This window comes from Schistocerca americana, chromosome 2, assembly GCF_021461395.2.
Source record: "Schistocerca americana isolate TAMUIC-IGC-003095 chromosome 2, iqSchAmer2.1, whole genome shotgun sequence".
Taxonomy (NCBI): domain Eukaryota; kingdom Metazoa; phylum Arthropoda; class Insecta; order Orthoptera; family Acrididae; genus Schistocerca; species Schistocerca americana.
Window position 1 is genome coordinate 607,167,644 of NC_060120.1, and position 18,266 is coordinate 607,185,909.

General features: G+C 39.4%; 1 protein-coding gene across 7 annotated transcripts in view; it reads left to right on the top strand.

The window, feature by feature from the left end:
• The window catches only part of LOC124596570 (patronin), a 397,221-nt gene that overhangs the window by 288,196 nt on the left and 90,759 nt on the right, over nucleotides 1-18,266 (top strand). For 6 of the 7 annotated variants that reach the window (XM_047135757.1, XM_047135758.1, XM_047135759.1 and 3 more), the window contains 3 exons: nucleotides 8,998-9,167; nucleotides 11,614-11,718; nucleotides 12,225-12,352. In XM_047135757.1, coding sequence (XP_046991713.1) covers nucleotides 8,998-9,167; nucleotides 11,614-11,718; nucleotides 12,225-12,352 — 403 coding nt within the window. The remainder of the gene's footprint in view (nucleotides 1-8,997; nucleotides 9,168-11,613; nucleotides 11,719-12,224; nucleotides 12,353-18,266) is intronic. The other variant, XM_047135760.1, reaches the window with a different exon arrangement.

An 18,266-nucleotide genomic window follows, 5' to 3' on the forward strand; every position in this document is an offset into this window, starting at 1 on the left:
TGATTATTAAAAATATTTTCAACTTCTGACTTTTTGTTCGTAAAGTTTTCATTCAATTTGATGGTAATACTGTCTTCCTCTGCTCTTGGTTGACCTGTTTCTCTTTTAATAATGTTCCAAATTGTTTTAATTTTATTATCAGAGTTGCTGATTTCAGACATGATACACATACTCCTGGATTTTTTAATAACTTTTCTTAATATAACACAGTAGTTTTTATAATTTTTGATAGTTTCTGGGTCACTACTCTTTCTTGCTGTCAGATACATTTCCCTTTTCCGGTTACAAGATATTTTTATACCCTTAGTAAGCCATGGTTTGTTACAAGGTTTCTTACGAGTATATTTAACTATTTTCTTGGGGAAGCAGTTTTCAAATGCATTTACAAAATATGTCATGAAATAAATTATATTTTAAATTGGCATCAGGTTCACGATACACCTCATCCCAGTCTAACTGCTGTAGGCTTTCCCTGAAATTTGCAATTGTTAAATCGTTGACTGAACGTACTACTTTGGAGGACTGTTCAGTATTGCTGAATGGAGCTATGTCATATATTGTAACTAGCTGTGCACCATGATCAGAAAGACCATTCTCAACAGGCTGAGCATTTATCTGGTTAAACTTATCTTGGTCTATAAAGAAGTTATCTATCAGTGAGCTGCTATCCTTTACCGCCCAAGTAGGAAAATCATTCACTTGTCATATTGACAGCAAGTGTCCTTTCTCTTCTCATTGATTGACACTCCTATGACATAGTGCAAATGTGGTTCAGTGCTATTGTTTAAAAATTTCTAACATCTTGTTTTGGTTATGTTCGTTGACATTGCCTAGTGCACAATCCATGCAACACATGGGACTGGCTTCTCTGCTGTATGAGGAATGAAGTAGCTTTATTTGTATGAGGAATAGTGCACTGCCTTCTTGGCCTATCATTTGTAGGAAGCTTGATTTTATGTTTGAAATTGGTTCCAACAGTATAAAACAAAAAGAATCAGAAAAATTAAAACAAAATATTTAAGTTTTCAAACAGCAAAAAAATGGTTTTAAAAGAAGTTAAGCCAAGAGCATTAGTCTTCTTCTTCTTCTTCTTCTTCTTCTTCTTTTAGACATAAATACTAATTGTTAGCTATTTAACTATAGGGCACAATCTCAAGGGTAGCAGCACTTTTGTTGTTAATAAAGTTACAAGATGGTTTAGTTAGTTTTGTAGCAGCATTTAGGACAAGTGTTACGTATGATTTTAGGAAAAATGTAGCATCTATTTCTTTACATAATATAGAATGTCATAATTCGCATCTGTTGCTTTTGTGTGTAAATGATTAGGCACATAAATTTAAGAGGTTCTTATGCTATGTGAATGAAGTTAGGTGGTAGTGCTTTGAAATTAACTGTTAAAAAAGTACTGATCGGAAACTTTTAGACTGCAAAAACTTATTTTTTTTCCAAAAACTAATTTTTTTTCCAAAATGGCTTCTGTTTTCTTATTTTGGCTCGTTTGAAGCTTTCAACAAATGATTTATGATTTATGTTTAGAAGCAGCAGCATTTTCATGCCAGTGAACTGAATGTGTTCCGTATTTAAGGTGTCCAAGGTGTGTTTTCCTGCCCATTTCGATGATTACAAAAGCTGCAGATATTAATTTCAACAATTCATGGGCATTCATAGCTATGTGACACATAGTTGACAGTTCCACAGATGGAACCAGCAAGGCATAGTAGTAGAATTTAAAATAACTATTTGAACATTAGAAGGAAGATTTAGGCGCAGGCGAAATATGTGACAGATTTGTTTACCAATTGCAATTGTGCAGTGTGTGAACACTATGTAGTAGCAGATGCCTGTGAGTATAGAAAAACTAGAGTTTTGGCCACCAAATGAGAGTGGAGTGATGTGAGGAAACAAGCCCTGCCCCCCTCTTTCAGGGTATCAGTCTACACCCGTGTTTTGTGAAAGCAAAACACACATTGACACAGGGATCACCAATCCCTACTTGTGATGTGAGGGTCATAATCAAAATCTATGATGGACAAGGTCAGGCACTTCACTGATTTCAAAATAAGAAAAGAAAGCAACAAGGAATGCATTACACAAAGCATTCTGGAATGGCTTCTGTACAGTGTTTTTTTCGGTTGCCATAGCTTTGTTAATGGGGTAGTTCAGGCCTGACCTCTTGCGGTATTCAATGCAACCAAATTGCAAAGCACACATCACGTAAAACTGCTGCATTAAAGTGTCCTCATTACAAACTTTTGAACATTATCTAACAAATAAATGTATTTGTTTCATTGTTCTGATATCAAACAGTGGAAACCCAGGAAGGAATATCAGCAATGTAGGAAAAGATAGATTGCTACTTACCATAAAGAAGACTGTCAAGTTGCAGACAGGAACAATTAAAGGACACTCACATAAAGCTTGCAGCCACAGCTTCTTCAGTAAACACAGAGATAGATAGAGAGAGAGAGAGAGAGAGAGAGAGAGAGAGAGACACACACACACACACACACACACACACACACACACACACACACACACACACACACCCCTCCCACCACACAAATACTTCTTCACTCTGCTCTCTGTTATCTTCTTTCTTCTGTCCATATCTTTTTCCTCTACGTTTGTGTTTTCTTCAGTTTATGAACCTTTTCCCTGAATACATGCCTGTTTTCTATGTGTTTGTCAGTTACTTCCAATTCCTGTGGATCTTTCTTAACTAGTTAAACTATGAAAGCTGTTGTTTCTTTTTTCTAAGGAATTTAATATTTTTTTGACATTCTGTTGTTAACCATTCTTTCTAAGTGGCCATAAAATCCTCCACTTTCTCGTTCAATGTATTATGTTGTCAGTTTTTCTGTACACTTCCTGGTTGCTTTTCAGTTTCGAAGTCCAATATTCATACCTTGGACATAAGATTTTGCAAATTATTTTTTTTTTTTTCAAATTTTGTAAATGTTTGACTGTGTTTGTGACAAAGCATTCTACGATATAAGGACACCTGGTGTTAATCACCACAAAGTAATTCCTCAGTTTTGTATGAATAGAATGTACATATTCTTTGAGCTGAGTGCCATTTTCATTTTTCGAGCTCTGTTTGTCAGCTGCTTTAGCCAGAGCTATTCTTTGGTTCGTTTCAAATATTTAAATTCTGAGGCTTTCTTTATTTTTTCCATATTTTGATTCCATATATTTTGGTGCACTTTTAAAGTTGCTTGTGTACACAGTTATTCAAATGAAATTTATAATTCATAATTTTCTGCTACCTCTCGGATAGTGTTTTGTTGCATCTTGTCGGTTCTCTGCTAAGACTGCTAAATTATCAACAAAAGGCAAGCAGTCAGTTTCAAGATCCTCTTTCCCATTCTTCCAAATTTCTCTTTATATATTCCCTCAACATTTGTTCTTTTTCTACAGTCTCATACTGTACTACTTTCTCCAAAATGCAGTTGAATAATAATGGAGACAATCCATCCCCCTGCCTCACTGTGTTTTAATTTTGAAAAGGTTTGGTATCTCATCTAAAAATTTGATTTGGAAGTTGTAATGGTCAACGGTTGCTTAATGTTTGTCAGCTTCAAACTATGGTAGAATGTTGAATAATGTATCTCTATTGATTGAATCATAGGTTTCTTTTCCTCTATCAATAAAGGATAAATAAAGATTTTTGACTGACACATGATCCAGGGTACTGTCTTAATTGTTCCGCCTTTTGATTTTCTAATGTATTTTGCAAACCTTTTGACAGGATTTTGTATCTCTCTGTGAGGAGAGACGTGCCTTGGTTATTGTTTGTATCTGTTTTGCCCCCTTTTTTGTAATGGATAAAAAAGTGCTATTTTCCAATCTTGTGGTATTTGTTAGGTCTCCCAGGCATTTTAATTTCTTTTTGTAGTTGCTTGACAGTTCTGTCATGCACGTTTTTCCACACTTCTGCAATGACGATGCCTTTCCCCAGAGCTTTCTTACTTTTCAGTTCTTTAATAATTTGTTAAATTTACTGAAAATTTTGGCAGTTGTGAATCAGTTATGGAGCTTTCTTTGGGAATTTCTCTTTCGGTTCATTTTAGAAGTTTTTAAAAATACCTTACAAATACCTTACCAATATTATCCAATTTTCCTGATTATTTAGGGCCAGCTTTCTTTGTTCATCTTTGAAACTCATGTTTGATGGTTGGTATACTTGCAAATTAAATTTAAAAGTTTTGCAGAAGGACCTAATTTTTTTTATAAGTCCTCATTAAGTTGCAAAAGCTGGTCCGTCTCCAGGTTTCCGTTTAACTAATCTTACAATTTTAGCTGTTAGTGATCATTGTCTTTCAGTAAATTCACGATTACCTTTAGTATTGTTTATTTTTTTTTATTTATTTTTTTAAAGATTGGCATTTCCAAAATCTCCACTGTATGGTGAGGAGCATTCTTAGCCTTTTCATAATGTTGTCATTATTCCACCCTGGATTTTCCATAATTTCATTAAAGTTCATTTTATTAGTTCTAATGCATCCTCACACTGGTAACTCCACCATCTGTGTTTCTTCAGTCTCTTTGTTGTGGCAACTTCGTAAGATCTCTTGACCAATTTAGATTGAATTTCGTCCAGAGCTTCCAATTGTATGTGAAGCTTTTCTTGTAAATCTTTTTTTCTTTGCATTCAGGGTTTATTATATGTTTTTAAGATTTTTGTTTTGTAATCCTTTTCTTTTTGTGTGATAAATTTCGTTTATGTAGCAGTAAGATAATGGTATTTTTCTATATTTGCTCCTTTTTTAATTTGTACATTCATCACTTCCTTCTGATGGTGAAACAAGATGGCCACGTGATTAATTTGAAACTATCCTAAATGTGGATTGATGATTTCCATCTTTTATGTTCAGCTTTAGGCTACTTATGAATTTATTTATTCAGTTAATCTTCCTTGTGTGTGTGTGTGTGTGTGTGTGTGTGTGTGTGTGTGTGTGTGTGTGTGTGTGTTTTCAATTGAATGGGTGACTATTACAATGTCCTTGAATTGGTGAATGCAATATATCCAAGTAATTTATGTCTTCTGGTACAAAATCCCAAGCTTTTGATGATTGCCTCTGTCAGCATCATCAGATTTTAAGACTATAATGAAACTTGTGAGGCTCCCACTTTAATGTCCATAAGATGGCAGCTGTTTGGCTAGATTACGTCAAAGATATTACATATGCTGAGGTGGCACCCTTTGCACCCACAGATTACATTTGCACTATCTGTCCAGCTCCACTTACACTGCTGCCACTTACAGGAGGCAGTCTTCCTCTGTGCCCTTTCTGTGTTGATTGCACACATCCATGCGTTTGGTGTGTCTGCTGAAGTTATCACAGAGTTTAATTTCCACTGTTTTCCTAATCACAGAGTCCCAGTGTTCAATGCGTGGATCAGGATTCTCATATATTCAAACATAATACTGTGCTTATTTAACAGGCTGTGCTTGGCCGCAACTGATTCTTGTTTTTTTAGTTGCTGTGTTAAATGTGATGTTGATACTCAACACAGCAATTGGCAAAAGTCCACATGACTGCCCCCCACGTAACTGCTGCCACACCCACAAGGAATATTACACATCACAGGTACTATCAGGCTGAGATTATCTTCAGCAGGTGGTAGTATTTCTTTAAGTTTCTTAGGTGAGTGGAGGACTGATCTGATTTCTTGTAGTATTCCACCTTTCTTATTAATTTTTGCATTGCAGAATGGGAACTGTAATATGTATTAGTCCAACTGGCACGTCTGTAGCTCATTGTCTAGTGGCTAGTGTTGCTACCTCTGGATCACGGAGTCCTGGGTTCGATTCCCAGCCAGGTTGGGTGTTTGTGTTGTCACCATCATTCCATCATCATTCATGAAAGTAGCTAGGTTGGACTGTGTGCAGACTGGGAATGTTTACGGGTGCTGATGACTGTGCAGTTGAGTGCCCCACAAACCAAGCATCATCATCATCATCATCATCCACCTGGCAGGGTTAAGTGGCATCACCTCTTGGTTTCTTCAACAGCATGCAGTTACCATCATGGGCAGAATACCCCGTTCCTTCTGAATGCCATTGTCAGATGACTAACTTTCAGATCTAAGTTGGTCATTGCCTGAAATGGTCCTAGCTCTGTGTTCTAAGTTGTTCATCATAGCTCTTTCTACTCAGCTGGATGATGGAAACTGCACCCATTGAGATAAGTCTGTATGTGTAACTTTATTAGCCTAGTTCCTTCAATATTCTTTCTGCTGAGTTGGCCTCATCACCCCCCCCCCCCCCCCCTTACACACACACACACACACACACACACACACACACACACACACACACACACACTTTTCAGCATATTTAACATGTCTGATCAACCAATTTATGACATTATTCAACATGTTCGTTGTAACATATTTACCTCACTGTATAAACTATGCGTCCCTTTCCTATGAATGAGTGCCACTGCCATAATTTCCAAAAGTTTTGCCAAATTGGCTGTTGCAGAATTTTTCAACAGATATTTAAAGCTACAGATTTACAGTTTTTTATGGTCAGAGTCAGTTAAAATATCAGTGTGATAGTTGTTCTTAGTTCTTCAGAATGATGTTGCCTAATAGCCAAAAGATTTATTCAGTGTTTGTGATTGTGATTATTTTAGCTACCCATTTGGCTGCACCAAAATGCCTCCTACTTTAGAGACAATGCTAATTTAATTTTTCTTCCACTGGTGAAGGTTCAGAGCTTCTTTTCTTCCCCCCTTAAGAGTTCTGAAAGAGTGGAACTACATTATCAATCCTTTAGTGCTTGTCATCGAAACAGGAGAAAGCAATCAACTGTATTCTAATGTTGTACTAAATTGGCTTTTGATCTTTAAGCTGAATAAAATTTTATAAATATCTCTTTTGTACACAGTCTCGTAACATTCTCTCTGTGTATCACAACCCATATGGGAGAGCTTTCAGAGGTGCCTACTGTCCCTGTTTTCTAAACTTTCATGCAACTGACTCAGTGCACCTCCAACTAATTTTTGTCACCCACTGAACTTTGCTGATATGAGCACTACACTATCTGATCAAAAGTATCCGGATACTTCTATGTAATGCAGAATTGACCACTGGATACCATATGAGAGGTGGACCCAACAGTACAAGAGGAGGTTGGGACTATTGTGTTGATGGTAGAGAAGCAGTAACAGCAGAATTGGTCAGTCATCATAGCTATGTCTTCGGGTGTGGACTAGTCATTTGATGTCACATGAGCAACAAACTTAGCTTGAGATGATTCGAAAGAGGAGTATTAGATTTTTCACATACTCAAGAGTTGCAGGGCAGTCTTAATTTTAAGCTTTCAGTACCATCCTGATGGACTAAATTACTGTCACTACAATTGGCATTTGTCCATCATTTCATTTTGATGATTCTCAAGAGGGGCTAGAAGTATATTGCAACTCATGTTTATGTGCTTCTGTGCCACTCAGTGGCTACTTTTTTCTTTTGTTTTTATTTCACCTAGGATTTTCCAGTACCACATCAATGCCATTTCCCAGTTCACTATACATATGCATCATGCTAAAGAGTCTAAAGTGAATGTGAATTTTATTTGGTCATTGGGTAATAACAAAAATTCTGAGCACTTTTGAAAAGTCATCATTACTGCAACTTTAGTTTTAATTTCATTGTTTCTTTGTGTCAATTTCAGGATGACAGTGATTTAAACCCACGTCTGACCATACAGATTTAGGTTTTCCACTATTTCCTTTAATGGATCCAGAGAAATGCTAGGATGGTTCCTTTGAAAGGGCACAGCTGATTTCCTTCCTCATCCTTGACACAATCCAAGCTTGTGGTCCCTCTAATGACCTCGGTGTTGACGGTACGGTAATCTCAATCTTCCTTCCTTTTTCCTTTGTCACAATTCCACTTCGGTTGCTCCATAAACATTCTAAGAATCGCTTTAATTTTGAAAGCAAGCTCAGAATCCACTTTAAATCACTGTGCTGTTACACGAGATACTTGACGGGTAATATAAAGCTACAGTGCTCAGTGAGTATATACACTCTTTGCTTAACTTGAGCAACACTGAAAGCATTGCACAAATTTGTAGATAAAGGTGATGCTGATGTCACAGACTTTTAAATTTGAAAAGTATTCCTTAAAATGTATTAAGAGGAAAAGCAGTCTTGAGTGTGCCTTTCTCAGATCATTTTCATCTGATTTTTAGCAATCACTATCTTTGGATCAAGGAAAATGGTTGTTTTAAGGCATACAAGATTGAACTGAACAATTGTGGTTTAGAAAATTTTTGTGACTGTAATATTAAGTCGTCCTGGCATTAGCCATAAGTGATTTGGGAAAATGCAGAAAACATCAGTCTTGATAACTAGGATAAAGAATTTAACCTTACTATTCCTGAACGCAAGTCCACAGTCCTAACCACTGCGAACCCCTCCCTCTCTCTCACACCCTCCATTCCCCTCCTCACCTTTCGTCACGCACCCCCTTCCCCCCTTCCACGTCACCTTTTCCTCAATTTTTGAATATGGGTCAAGTGCTGTTCCATTTCTACACCTTTAAATAGTTAGTGCATCCCTCATACAAGAATAAGGTTTGGTTGTTTCTTTAGTGTGTGGCAGATTACAAAGCTGGGTGTCATCTGTTTGTTCAAGGATTTATTTATGACAGTTATCAAGCCACTCATCGTTGGCAGTGATAAACAAGTTGGCTCTTTCATTAGAAGAATGTTAGGGCATACCGTTCACAATTAGACCAACCAAGAAGGTGCTGAGATGTTCACATTAACCTTTAGGTCGAATCCATTTAGATATAATAGTGGAGTAGTGAGTAAGAAGTGTGTTGGTTCAAACAGTTGATCAAGATATATATTTAGCTGACTGAAAAGACTTAATTTGTCCAATTCATCAATAAAAGCTGACTGAAAAGACTTAATTTGTCCAATTCATCAATAAAGCACTAGTTACTTTTTTTATAGCAAAAATATGTTATATTGTTTTCCAGAAGAAACTTCTTCAAATAATCATGTAATGGCATCTCAGTTACACAATATTCGAATGAAATTAGAAGAGAAAAGACGGCGCATAGAGAGTGAGAAGCGGCGTATGGAACTGGTAATGAGTAAGCAGCGACAGAAGGTTGGGAAGGCTGCATTCCTACAGGCTGTTACAAAGGTAGGTTATTTAATTTTATATTAATTATTGTCTGTTGCGGTAAATTGGTTTTCATAAAGCTGCATGCTTCACAGAATTGCTGCCGTTAGGATAATATACACTCCTGGAAATGGAAAAAAGAACACATTGACACCGGTGTGTCAGACTCACCATACTTGCTCCGGACACTGCGAGAGGGCTGTACAAGCAATGATCACACGCACGGCACAGCGGACACACCAGGAACCGCGGTGTTGGCCGTCGAATGGCGCTAACTGCGCAGCATTTGTGCACCGCCGCCGTCAGTGTCAGCCAGTTTGCCGTGGCATACGGAGCTCTATCGCAGTCTTTAACACTGGTAGCATGCCGCGACAGCGTGGACGTGAACCGTATGTGCAGTTGACGGACTTTGAGCGAGGGCGTATAGTGGGCATGCGGGAGGCCGGGTGGACGTACCGCCGAATTGCTCAACACGTGGGGCGTGAGGTCTCCACAGTACATCGATGTTGTCGCCAGTGGTCGGTGGAAGGTGCACGTGCCCGTCGACCTGGGACCGAACCGCAGCGACGCACGGATTAACGCCAAGACCGTAGGATCCTACGCAGTGCCGTAGGGGACCGCACCGCCACTTCCCAGCAAATTAGGAACACTGTTGCTCCTGGGGTATCGGCGAGGACCATTCGCAACCGTCTCCATGAAGCTGGGCTACGGTCCCGCACACCATTAGGCTGTCTTCCGCTCACGCCCCAACATCGTGGAGCCCGCCTCCAGTGGTGTCGCGACAGGCGTGAATGGAGGGACGAATGGAGACGTGTCGTCTTCAGCGATGAGAGTCGCTTCTGCCTTGGTGCCAATGATGGTCGTATGCGGGTTTGGCGCCGTGCAGGTGAGCGCCACAATCAGGACTGCATATGACCGAGGCACACAGGGCCAACACCCGGCATCATGGTGTGGGGAGCGATCTCCTACACTGGCCATACACCACTGGTGATCGTCGAGGGGACACTGAATAGTGCACGGTACATCCAAACCGTCATCGAACCCATCGTTCTACCATTCCTAGACCGGCAAGGGAACTTGCTGTTCCAACAGGACAATGCACGTCCGCATGTATCCTGTGCCACCCAACGTGCTCTAGAAGGTGTAAGTCAACTACCCTGGCCAGCAAGATCTCCGGATCTGTCCCCCATTGAGCATGTTTGGGACTGGATGAAGCGTGGTCTCAAGCGGTCTGCACGTCCAGCACGAACGCTGGTCCAACTGAGGCGCCAGGTGGAAATGGCATGGCAAGCCGTTCCACAGGACTGCATCCAGCATCTCTACGATCGTCTCCATGGGAGAATAGCAGCCTGCATTGCTGCGAAAGGTGGATATACACTGTACTAGTGCCGACATTGTGCATGCTCTGTTGCCTGTGTCTATGTGCCTGTGGTTCTGTCAGTGTGATCATGTGATGTATCTGACCCCAGGAATGTGTCAATAAAGTTTCCCCTTCCTGGGACAATGAATTCACGGTGTTCTTATTTCAATTTCCAGGAGTGTAATTTTGTTTCCTGCTCCATGATTAGGAAAAGTGCTGCAGTGTATATCAAAGTAAAACCAACATTTTCAAGCAATCACTTCAATATTGTTTAATATTAGTGCACAATATAAAAGCTTAATAAAAACCAGTATTCTACATGAATTCCTGTGATAGCATTTTTCTAAATGATTTCGATTGAAAATTACTGTGAAAATATATCTTATTTCTCATTAATGTGCTTTTACTTTGTTTCATATTCTTTTGTTCGAAGCTTGGAAAGAAAATGAAATGTTGACTAAATTAATAATCGAGTAATACTTCATATTTTATGATATTTCTTATTTTAAATATTTTTTTATCTGGTGTTGGTTAATTTCTGGAGCATGTTAGCAGATCCATTAAAAGGAAAAGTCATTTGAGTTTATTGTTTCTTAAATGAAGGAAGTCACAACTACTGTTATTCCTTTATTTATCTGCTTATAAACAATAATTTTTTTCACTGTTTCTTTTTGGTGATGGTTCTGTTTTGCTTCATTTGATTTTTCCTTATGTAATATATTTGTAAAAATTTGGACCTTCATATATAGGTATAGGGAACGAAGAATGGCTGATCGTGGAAATAAAGTGTTTCTTGCCCATATATTGAAATAAACATTATTCTTTTAAATGTAAATTGTACAAGGCAAAACTTCAAAATTTTCAGTTTCTAAGTTGCACATCCTACAAGCTCATTTGGGCCTGTACCGTAAAACTCTTCAATTTCAAGACAATTAGTTAACACTAAGGCCACCACTCATTAAATTAAAGTGTTATCCTCACCAGATCTTAGGGTCACTAGTAAACCTGGAGAATATAAATTTGATGTAGAAATGTCCTTTGTATATATCCTACATAGTTTCAGATATGTAGGGATTTTTCGAGTGATAACCCATGACATGCTTTCAGGGCAAGAACACGCTTGTAAAAACTCCAGATTCAGATTCTGGAAAGGATTCAAATGGAGACATGGTAGAAAATGTGGCTAAACCCCAGAGACCTTACTCATTGCAGGTATGGGTGTAATTTTTCACTGGCACCTCTAGTCTCAATTGTGCATCTAATATAAGGCTTTTAGTTCATGGCGTTGATTCTGTGGAACAGATACCCCTCTCAGCACTGTCTGACACTTTTTCCTTTTATTTGTGCTAACACCTCTTTACTTGCCACTCATACCCAGAACCTAATTACCTTCTTAACATTTCTGGCCGTTATTCTGTTGCTTGTAGTAACACCACTAACATGACTAACACAATGTTAATTCCAAATCTTTACAAATCAACATTTTTATAACATATTTAAGTTAGGCAATTATTTAGTTAAACTGTCTATTTGTTTTAAATGTGGCAGTTTGCTTTTCACAGATTTAATTTTTTGTCTGATTTCATTTAATTTTGTTTCCTAGTTTCTTAGTTGCAGCAGATGTTAATGTAGCTGAACTAGTCATTGTGTACAAAAACATCTAATGAAATGTTATTTGTTAAATAATAGCAGTATGTATTTCTCCTTTCCTTCATCAGGAGATATCAGAAGATGTTAATTCTGTTGAACATAAGTGGTTAGACAATACAGCACCATACATAGAAGAAAGGAAGACTCCTGATATTGAAAATATGGATATGGAGCAGTATCAGCAGTCTATTGCACAGTAAGTTCTCTTAATCTGAAAGTTTGAACTCATGTTAGTGGTAGGTCTCATATTCATTTGTGTGATCAATCTTAGCTCTCACCTCATTCATTAATGCATTCTACAGAATACGCCAGCTAAGACAAGCAAGCCTGAATGTATCCAGAATGAGTAAATATCAAGGAGTGGTTTTTGTTAAGTTAAAGCAGGCAGTGTGGCAAAGTTAGTGTCATTTCTAGTAATTTTTAATGTTTAGAGCTGCCAAATTGACATGGCGCAGTTGTTAGCACACTGGTCTTGCATCAGGATGATGAAGGTTCAAACCCACATCTGCCCACCCTGATTTAGGTTCTCCCCTGTTTCCCCAAATCACTTCAGGTAAATGCTGGGATGGTTGCTGTGAAAGAACAAAACCAACTTCCTTTCCCATACTTCCCTAATCCGACAGGACCAATGACCTCACAGTTTGGTCCTCTCCTCCCAACCAACCAACCAACCAACACCCCCTTTGAGAGTGTGTACTCCCTACCACTTTGGATGACGGTCCCTAACCCCCCAGTTAACGTCTTATTCCAGCACCTCATACCCGGAAGGGGTCTCGTCGGATGCTCCCTTCCCAGGAGTCTGCTAACCTGCCCCAAGATAACAGCCAGTGGCTGAAGCAGACACTGGTTGCGGGTTGTAAGATTTTATGTTCCTCCTCTGTCCCAGAATATGGGACAGACAAGCACTTGTAAAGGCAAAATCATCTAATGATATGAAGGACAAGTAGTAGTCCTCCAAGAAGGAGCACATGGATCTTATTCTACTATTGATCTTTCCCCTTGCAGCCCAGGTCCTCTTCTCAGATTGTCCTGACCCTCCCTTGGCATCATTCGCCAGGGTGTCCATGCAGATGGTCTCTCTACAAAGCTGATTGGGATGATCCGCCACCCTTCACACCCTGCCACATGGAGTTACCGATGTGACTGTCCAGAGCACAACTGCAGCCATTCTATTGGCAGCTGATGTAGCAGTCCCCTCTACCGTATGACCCCCCCCCCACCCTCCCCCCCCCCCCCCCCACCCCCTCTGAAGACAGTGTCTTTTTGCCACCTTAAATCAACGTGACCATTAGAGGTCGTAGATGGTCTTTCCAATGCAACAAGTGACATTAATCAATGCTGCACCTCACTGCCTTTAAACAGCGTCATTCCTCGGTCCGCTGGCTCATGAATGACAGATATAAGAATGCTGGGAACGGTATGTTTTTACCATTGGACCACATATCCCTCATTCATTGGTTTGGGCAAAGATGTTATGTCTCTGTGGTCACCAGTCCCGTCTTCATGGACCTGAAATGCTGTCGCCAAACCTCTTGCTTTCCATTACACTTGAGCCTCTTTGTTTGAGAATTATCAGCCTGCATTTTGTGTCGTTAAACAGTGGGTAGAATGACTTCGCTTACCATTTACTACATGTCACCTGGAGCCATATAGTGTTCCAGTCAGTGAGTGGGAATTTGCCAGTGAATTTGCCAGTGCCCTCACCCTTTGCCCTGACTCAACTCCAGGGCCAGACCGCACACACAGCCAAATAAACACTTATCACATCCTTGCCATATTCAACTGTATCTGGAGCAGCGAGGGTGAGTTCCTGACCCATCATTGGTGAGAGAGCCTGACTGACCCAGTACTGAAACTGGGTAAACACCCCTTTGAGACTGACAGCTATCTCCCAGTTAGCCTCACAAATGTTCTCTGCAAATTGCTCAAACGCATGGTGAGCCAACGGGTGTGTTGGTACCTTTAGGTTTGGGGATTTTTGCTTTATCCCAGGGCGGGTTTTGCCGAGGCCATTCTACTGCTAACAATTTGGTCTGCCTGGAGTCTGTAATCTGGTTAGCTTTCGCCTGGCATCAACATTTTTATCTATATCTTTTTCGACTTACAAAAGGCTTATGACATTACATGGTGTCATCACATTCTCGCTACCCTGCATCTGAAGGGGCCCCCCTCCCAGTTTATATCTGGAACTTCTTGTCCCACTGTACTTTCCAGTTCAAAATTAGTTCTTCCCACAGTACCCACCACCAACAAGAGAACAGGGTCACACAGAGCTCTTTATTGAGCATGCCTCTTTCTGGTGGCGATCAAAGGTCTACCTGCAGCTGTGGGGTTACAGTGTCACCATTCTTGTGTGCTGAAACCTTTTGCGTCGACTATTGCTCCTTAACTGGGGGTGTTGCTGACCACTGACTGCAGTTTGCCATATAAAAGGCACAGGCCTGGACTTTCACCCATGGCTTCCAGTTTTATGCCACCAAGACATCTATCACGCACTATTGTCACTGTCATACTGTCCATCCAGAACCAGAACTCTACGTCAGTGACCAAGTGCTCAATGTGGTAGAGTCTTATCACTTACAGGGATTGTACTTTGATACCCAATTGACATGGCTTCCTCATCTTCAACAACATTAAGCAATCGTGCTGGTCTCACCTTAGTGCTCTTCACTGTCTCAGTAACACCAGCTGGGTAGCAGACCACTCTAAACTTCTGTGACACTACAAAGCTCAGATCCTGTCCCATCGTGATTATGGTAACTTGGTGCATGGCTCAGAATCACCTTCAATGTTGCGGATGAAGGACACAGTACACCATTGTGGAGTCCAACTTGCAACAGGTGCCTCTTGAATTAACCCTGTGAAGAGCCTATTTGCGGAGGCTGGGCCCCTGTCTCTACAGATCAGGTGCCACATTTTTAATTCTTCTTCTTCTTCTTATTCTTTGACATCTATTGTTTGTTTATTGTCTCATCATCAATGTTTGTTTTCTTTTCTGAGATTTTATCAACTTATCTGTGTAGTTACATTTTTTGTTGTAAAAGAGGGTATGAAAAGCCACAGTCAGATGCAGAGGGTGTTTCTCCCGTCACTTAACAAGTCTCGGAGCAACCTCCAGCTGCTTTCTGGGTGGGTCAACTCATCCACCTTTACACTTTTACCTCACTCTCACCTCTTCCTGATTCTGTCCCTTGGTTTTCTTGATTCTCAGATATGGTCAGGTTCAGTGGGATTTGACTTTTGTGTCATTCGTCTCTATTCTCAGCTTGATGCAAAATTGAGGAACTGTCAACAGTGCAGTTTAAACATTTTAACCTCACCAGTATGTACATCATCTGCCATGTTGATGCCTTATGAAATGCCTTATATCCACTGGAATATGTACCAATAACTGCACAAGCATGTCTGTAAGGAACTGTAGATATTTATGGTTATTTAGATTTGCCCATGGTTGGTAAACAGTGCTTCATGCGTAAACAGTATGTTACATAGAAGCACAGTCTCACATTGTAGTTTTCGTAGAAGCCTTTTGGAGAACTGTAACAGATTTTGAAAGTCGTTGATGAAGCAAAATGCGAAAAAAAGGAATGATTTGGAAGTGGTATTGCAGAACAGTCATGTGGCTAAGCCCTCTCACATAGTCAAGCTGCCTCATAGTGACATGTGGGTTGTGTTACCATTGCTAAAATTTTACTTGCATATCTCTTATCAGTTGCTATTATTTTGCTTTGCAATTTTTTTTTCTTCACATTTCCAGTTTCTTGAATTTTTTAAAACCTTTTAACAATCTTGACACTTTCCAGCATACAACTGCACTGTCACTCTAACTTGGCAATGTTTGCCATAAGCAAGAACCACATTCACGTCTCCCAAGTGTTGTATACATTGTGTAAGTCTATATAGCTCCGATCACGGAAACAGCACCGACTGTTGGGCTTAAAGTGCACATGTAAACACATGAACTGCACCTCAGTTATGTGTTTGTTTTCCTTTGATACAGTAGGTCGAATGTTTGGGGAACATTTTTTCCAAATGGCAGGACAGTGAGTCGTGACATTTCTATCTTATTACTGTTCAATCACGATGAAAGATAGGAGCATTGGCACTTTTTATTTTCTTAAAAATAATTGAAGTGTTGAAACAAAAAAGTGCTCTGTTACTAAAAAAGAATAAAGCAAGTAGTAGGGCACATTACAAATCCTCCCCCCCCCCCCCCCCCTTTTCTTCTGTTCTGTTCATTAATGAATGGTGCATGGGAAGGCAGACTGTTAATAAAACCTGATTCTCCCCATTTTAGTCCTCTTGTGAGAGGCATGTTGAAGGAAGTAATATGTTGCTTCACTTGTCTTGGAACACAAGTGCAGAATTGTAGCATTTTCCACTGACTTTGGATTAGCATCGCCTTGAAATTCTCTTATTTACTAGATGTACCCACTCTCTTTGGATATTCTGTATCTCCTTTATAAATGCTAACTGATAATGGTCACAGAGATTAACCAGCAATACTAAAGAAACAATCAAACATAGGTCTTGTAACCCATTTCCTTCATGAATGAATTAACCTCCTGAGTTGAGGCACATAAAAAAGACCGAAACCGTTGTCAGCCTTGTGTATGTACCTACTGACAGCTCAGTACCTCATTTCTTCAACAAGTTCTTACCATTATCTCTTCGCTTATTCATACCCCACAAAGGAATTTCCATTGTCATATTTAAATTTTCTAAAAAGTCTTCCAGTGAATCTTAGTGATGCTTCTGTTTTCCAACAGTTTTTGTTATGTGATCGATCCACTTACGTAGGTCGCTCCAGATGTTTGCTCCCAGACACTGTGTTTCTTACTATTCTGTTTGTAATCAAACAATAGTGGTTGTTTCTACTTAATTATGCACAATATAGTACATATATTTATGTTAAACATAACTGCTACATCTTGCACCAAGTGTTGATTCTCTGCAGGTCATTCTGTGTTTCACTGTGGGCTTATGATGTTCAGATCGACCTACAAACAACATGATCGACTAAAAACAGCCTTGCTTAGCTTGGGACATTGTTGACTGGCTTGTTGAGCTCTGTCTGGTAGGAAGTAGTGAATCCAATCACAACTGAAACTTATTCATTATTTCATGTGCTCAATGTAAACAATTTAGGAGTGAAGGAAACCACTGACTAAGAGATTCTTTTTGAAGAACACTGTTGACAAAATTCAGAGAACCAGCATTTGAAGCTGACTGCAGAATGATTCTACTGTGGCCAACAAACATTTTGCATAATGATTATGAAGGTAGGAGAAATTAGGGCTCATAGAGAGACATATAGATTGTCATTTTTGCCTCTCACTATTTGTGAGTGGAACAGGAAAGGAAGTGAATAATAGTGGTGCAATATACCCTCCCTCATGCACAATGTGATGGCTCCTGGAGTTATGTATGTAGATGTAGAACAGTAGAAGTGTCAAGGACTAGATTTCATGACGTGCATTATCGCATAATTTTTTAAAATGAATTTAAATTAAATACTGCTTCATACAACGATAATTGTGCCATTATTCCTATTGTATGAAATGCTTGTTAAAAGCCACGGCTAATTTTTCTCAGGGTGCTATCACCAGAAATGTCATCCGTATCCCAACATGAAGACATCCATCTTACTCATGATGGATTAAAAGTCGTTCTTTAATATTACACGATAATCCATTAAATGAATTGCTTAATTATTTTTTCAGTGGGGCTTGATGCTCCAGGATAGCTGCCTATATGCAATGGCAGCGTACACATTTATAGATATTACTATTAATAAAAAAAACTGTACCTCTGGCCTTATATAAATTGGAAAATATTAAAAGACACTGTTTTCAGTTTATTGAGATTATTCTTCTTAATACTTTTAGCATTATGTGACTGTTAAAAGAACTTTATGGAGTTTGTCATCAATGGCATCACTACAATAATGAGCCTACACAAAATGGCCAGGGCAACATTTAATTATTATCTAACTGAATCGTATGCAGGATAGGTACTCGCTACTGACGGAAACCCGTATTACCAGATTTAATTGCATATATGTTGAACAAAATGCTATTTTTACTACAGATACTTGTATCAGTTAGACC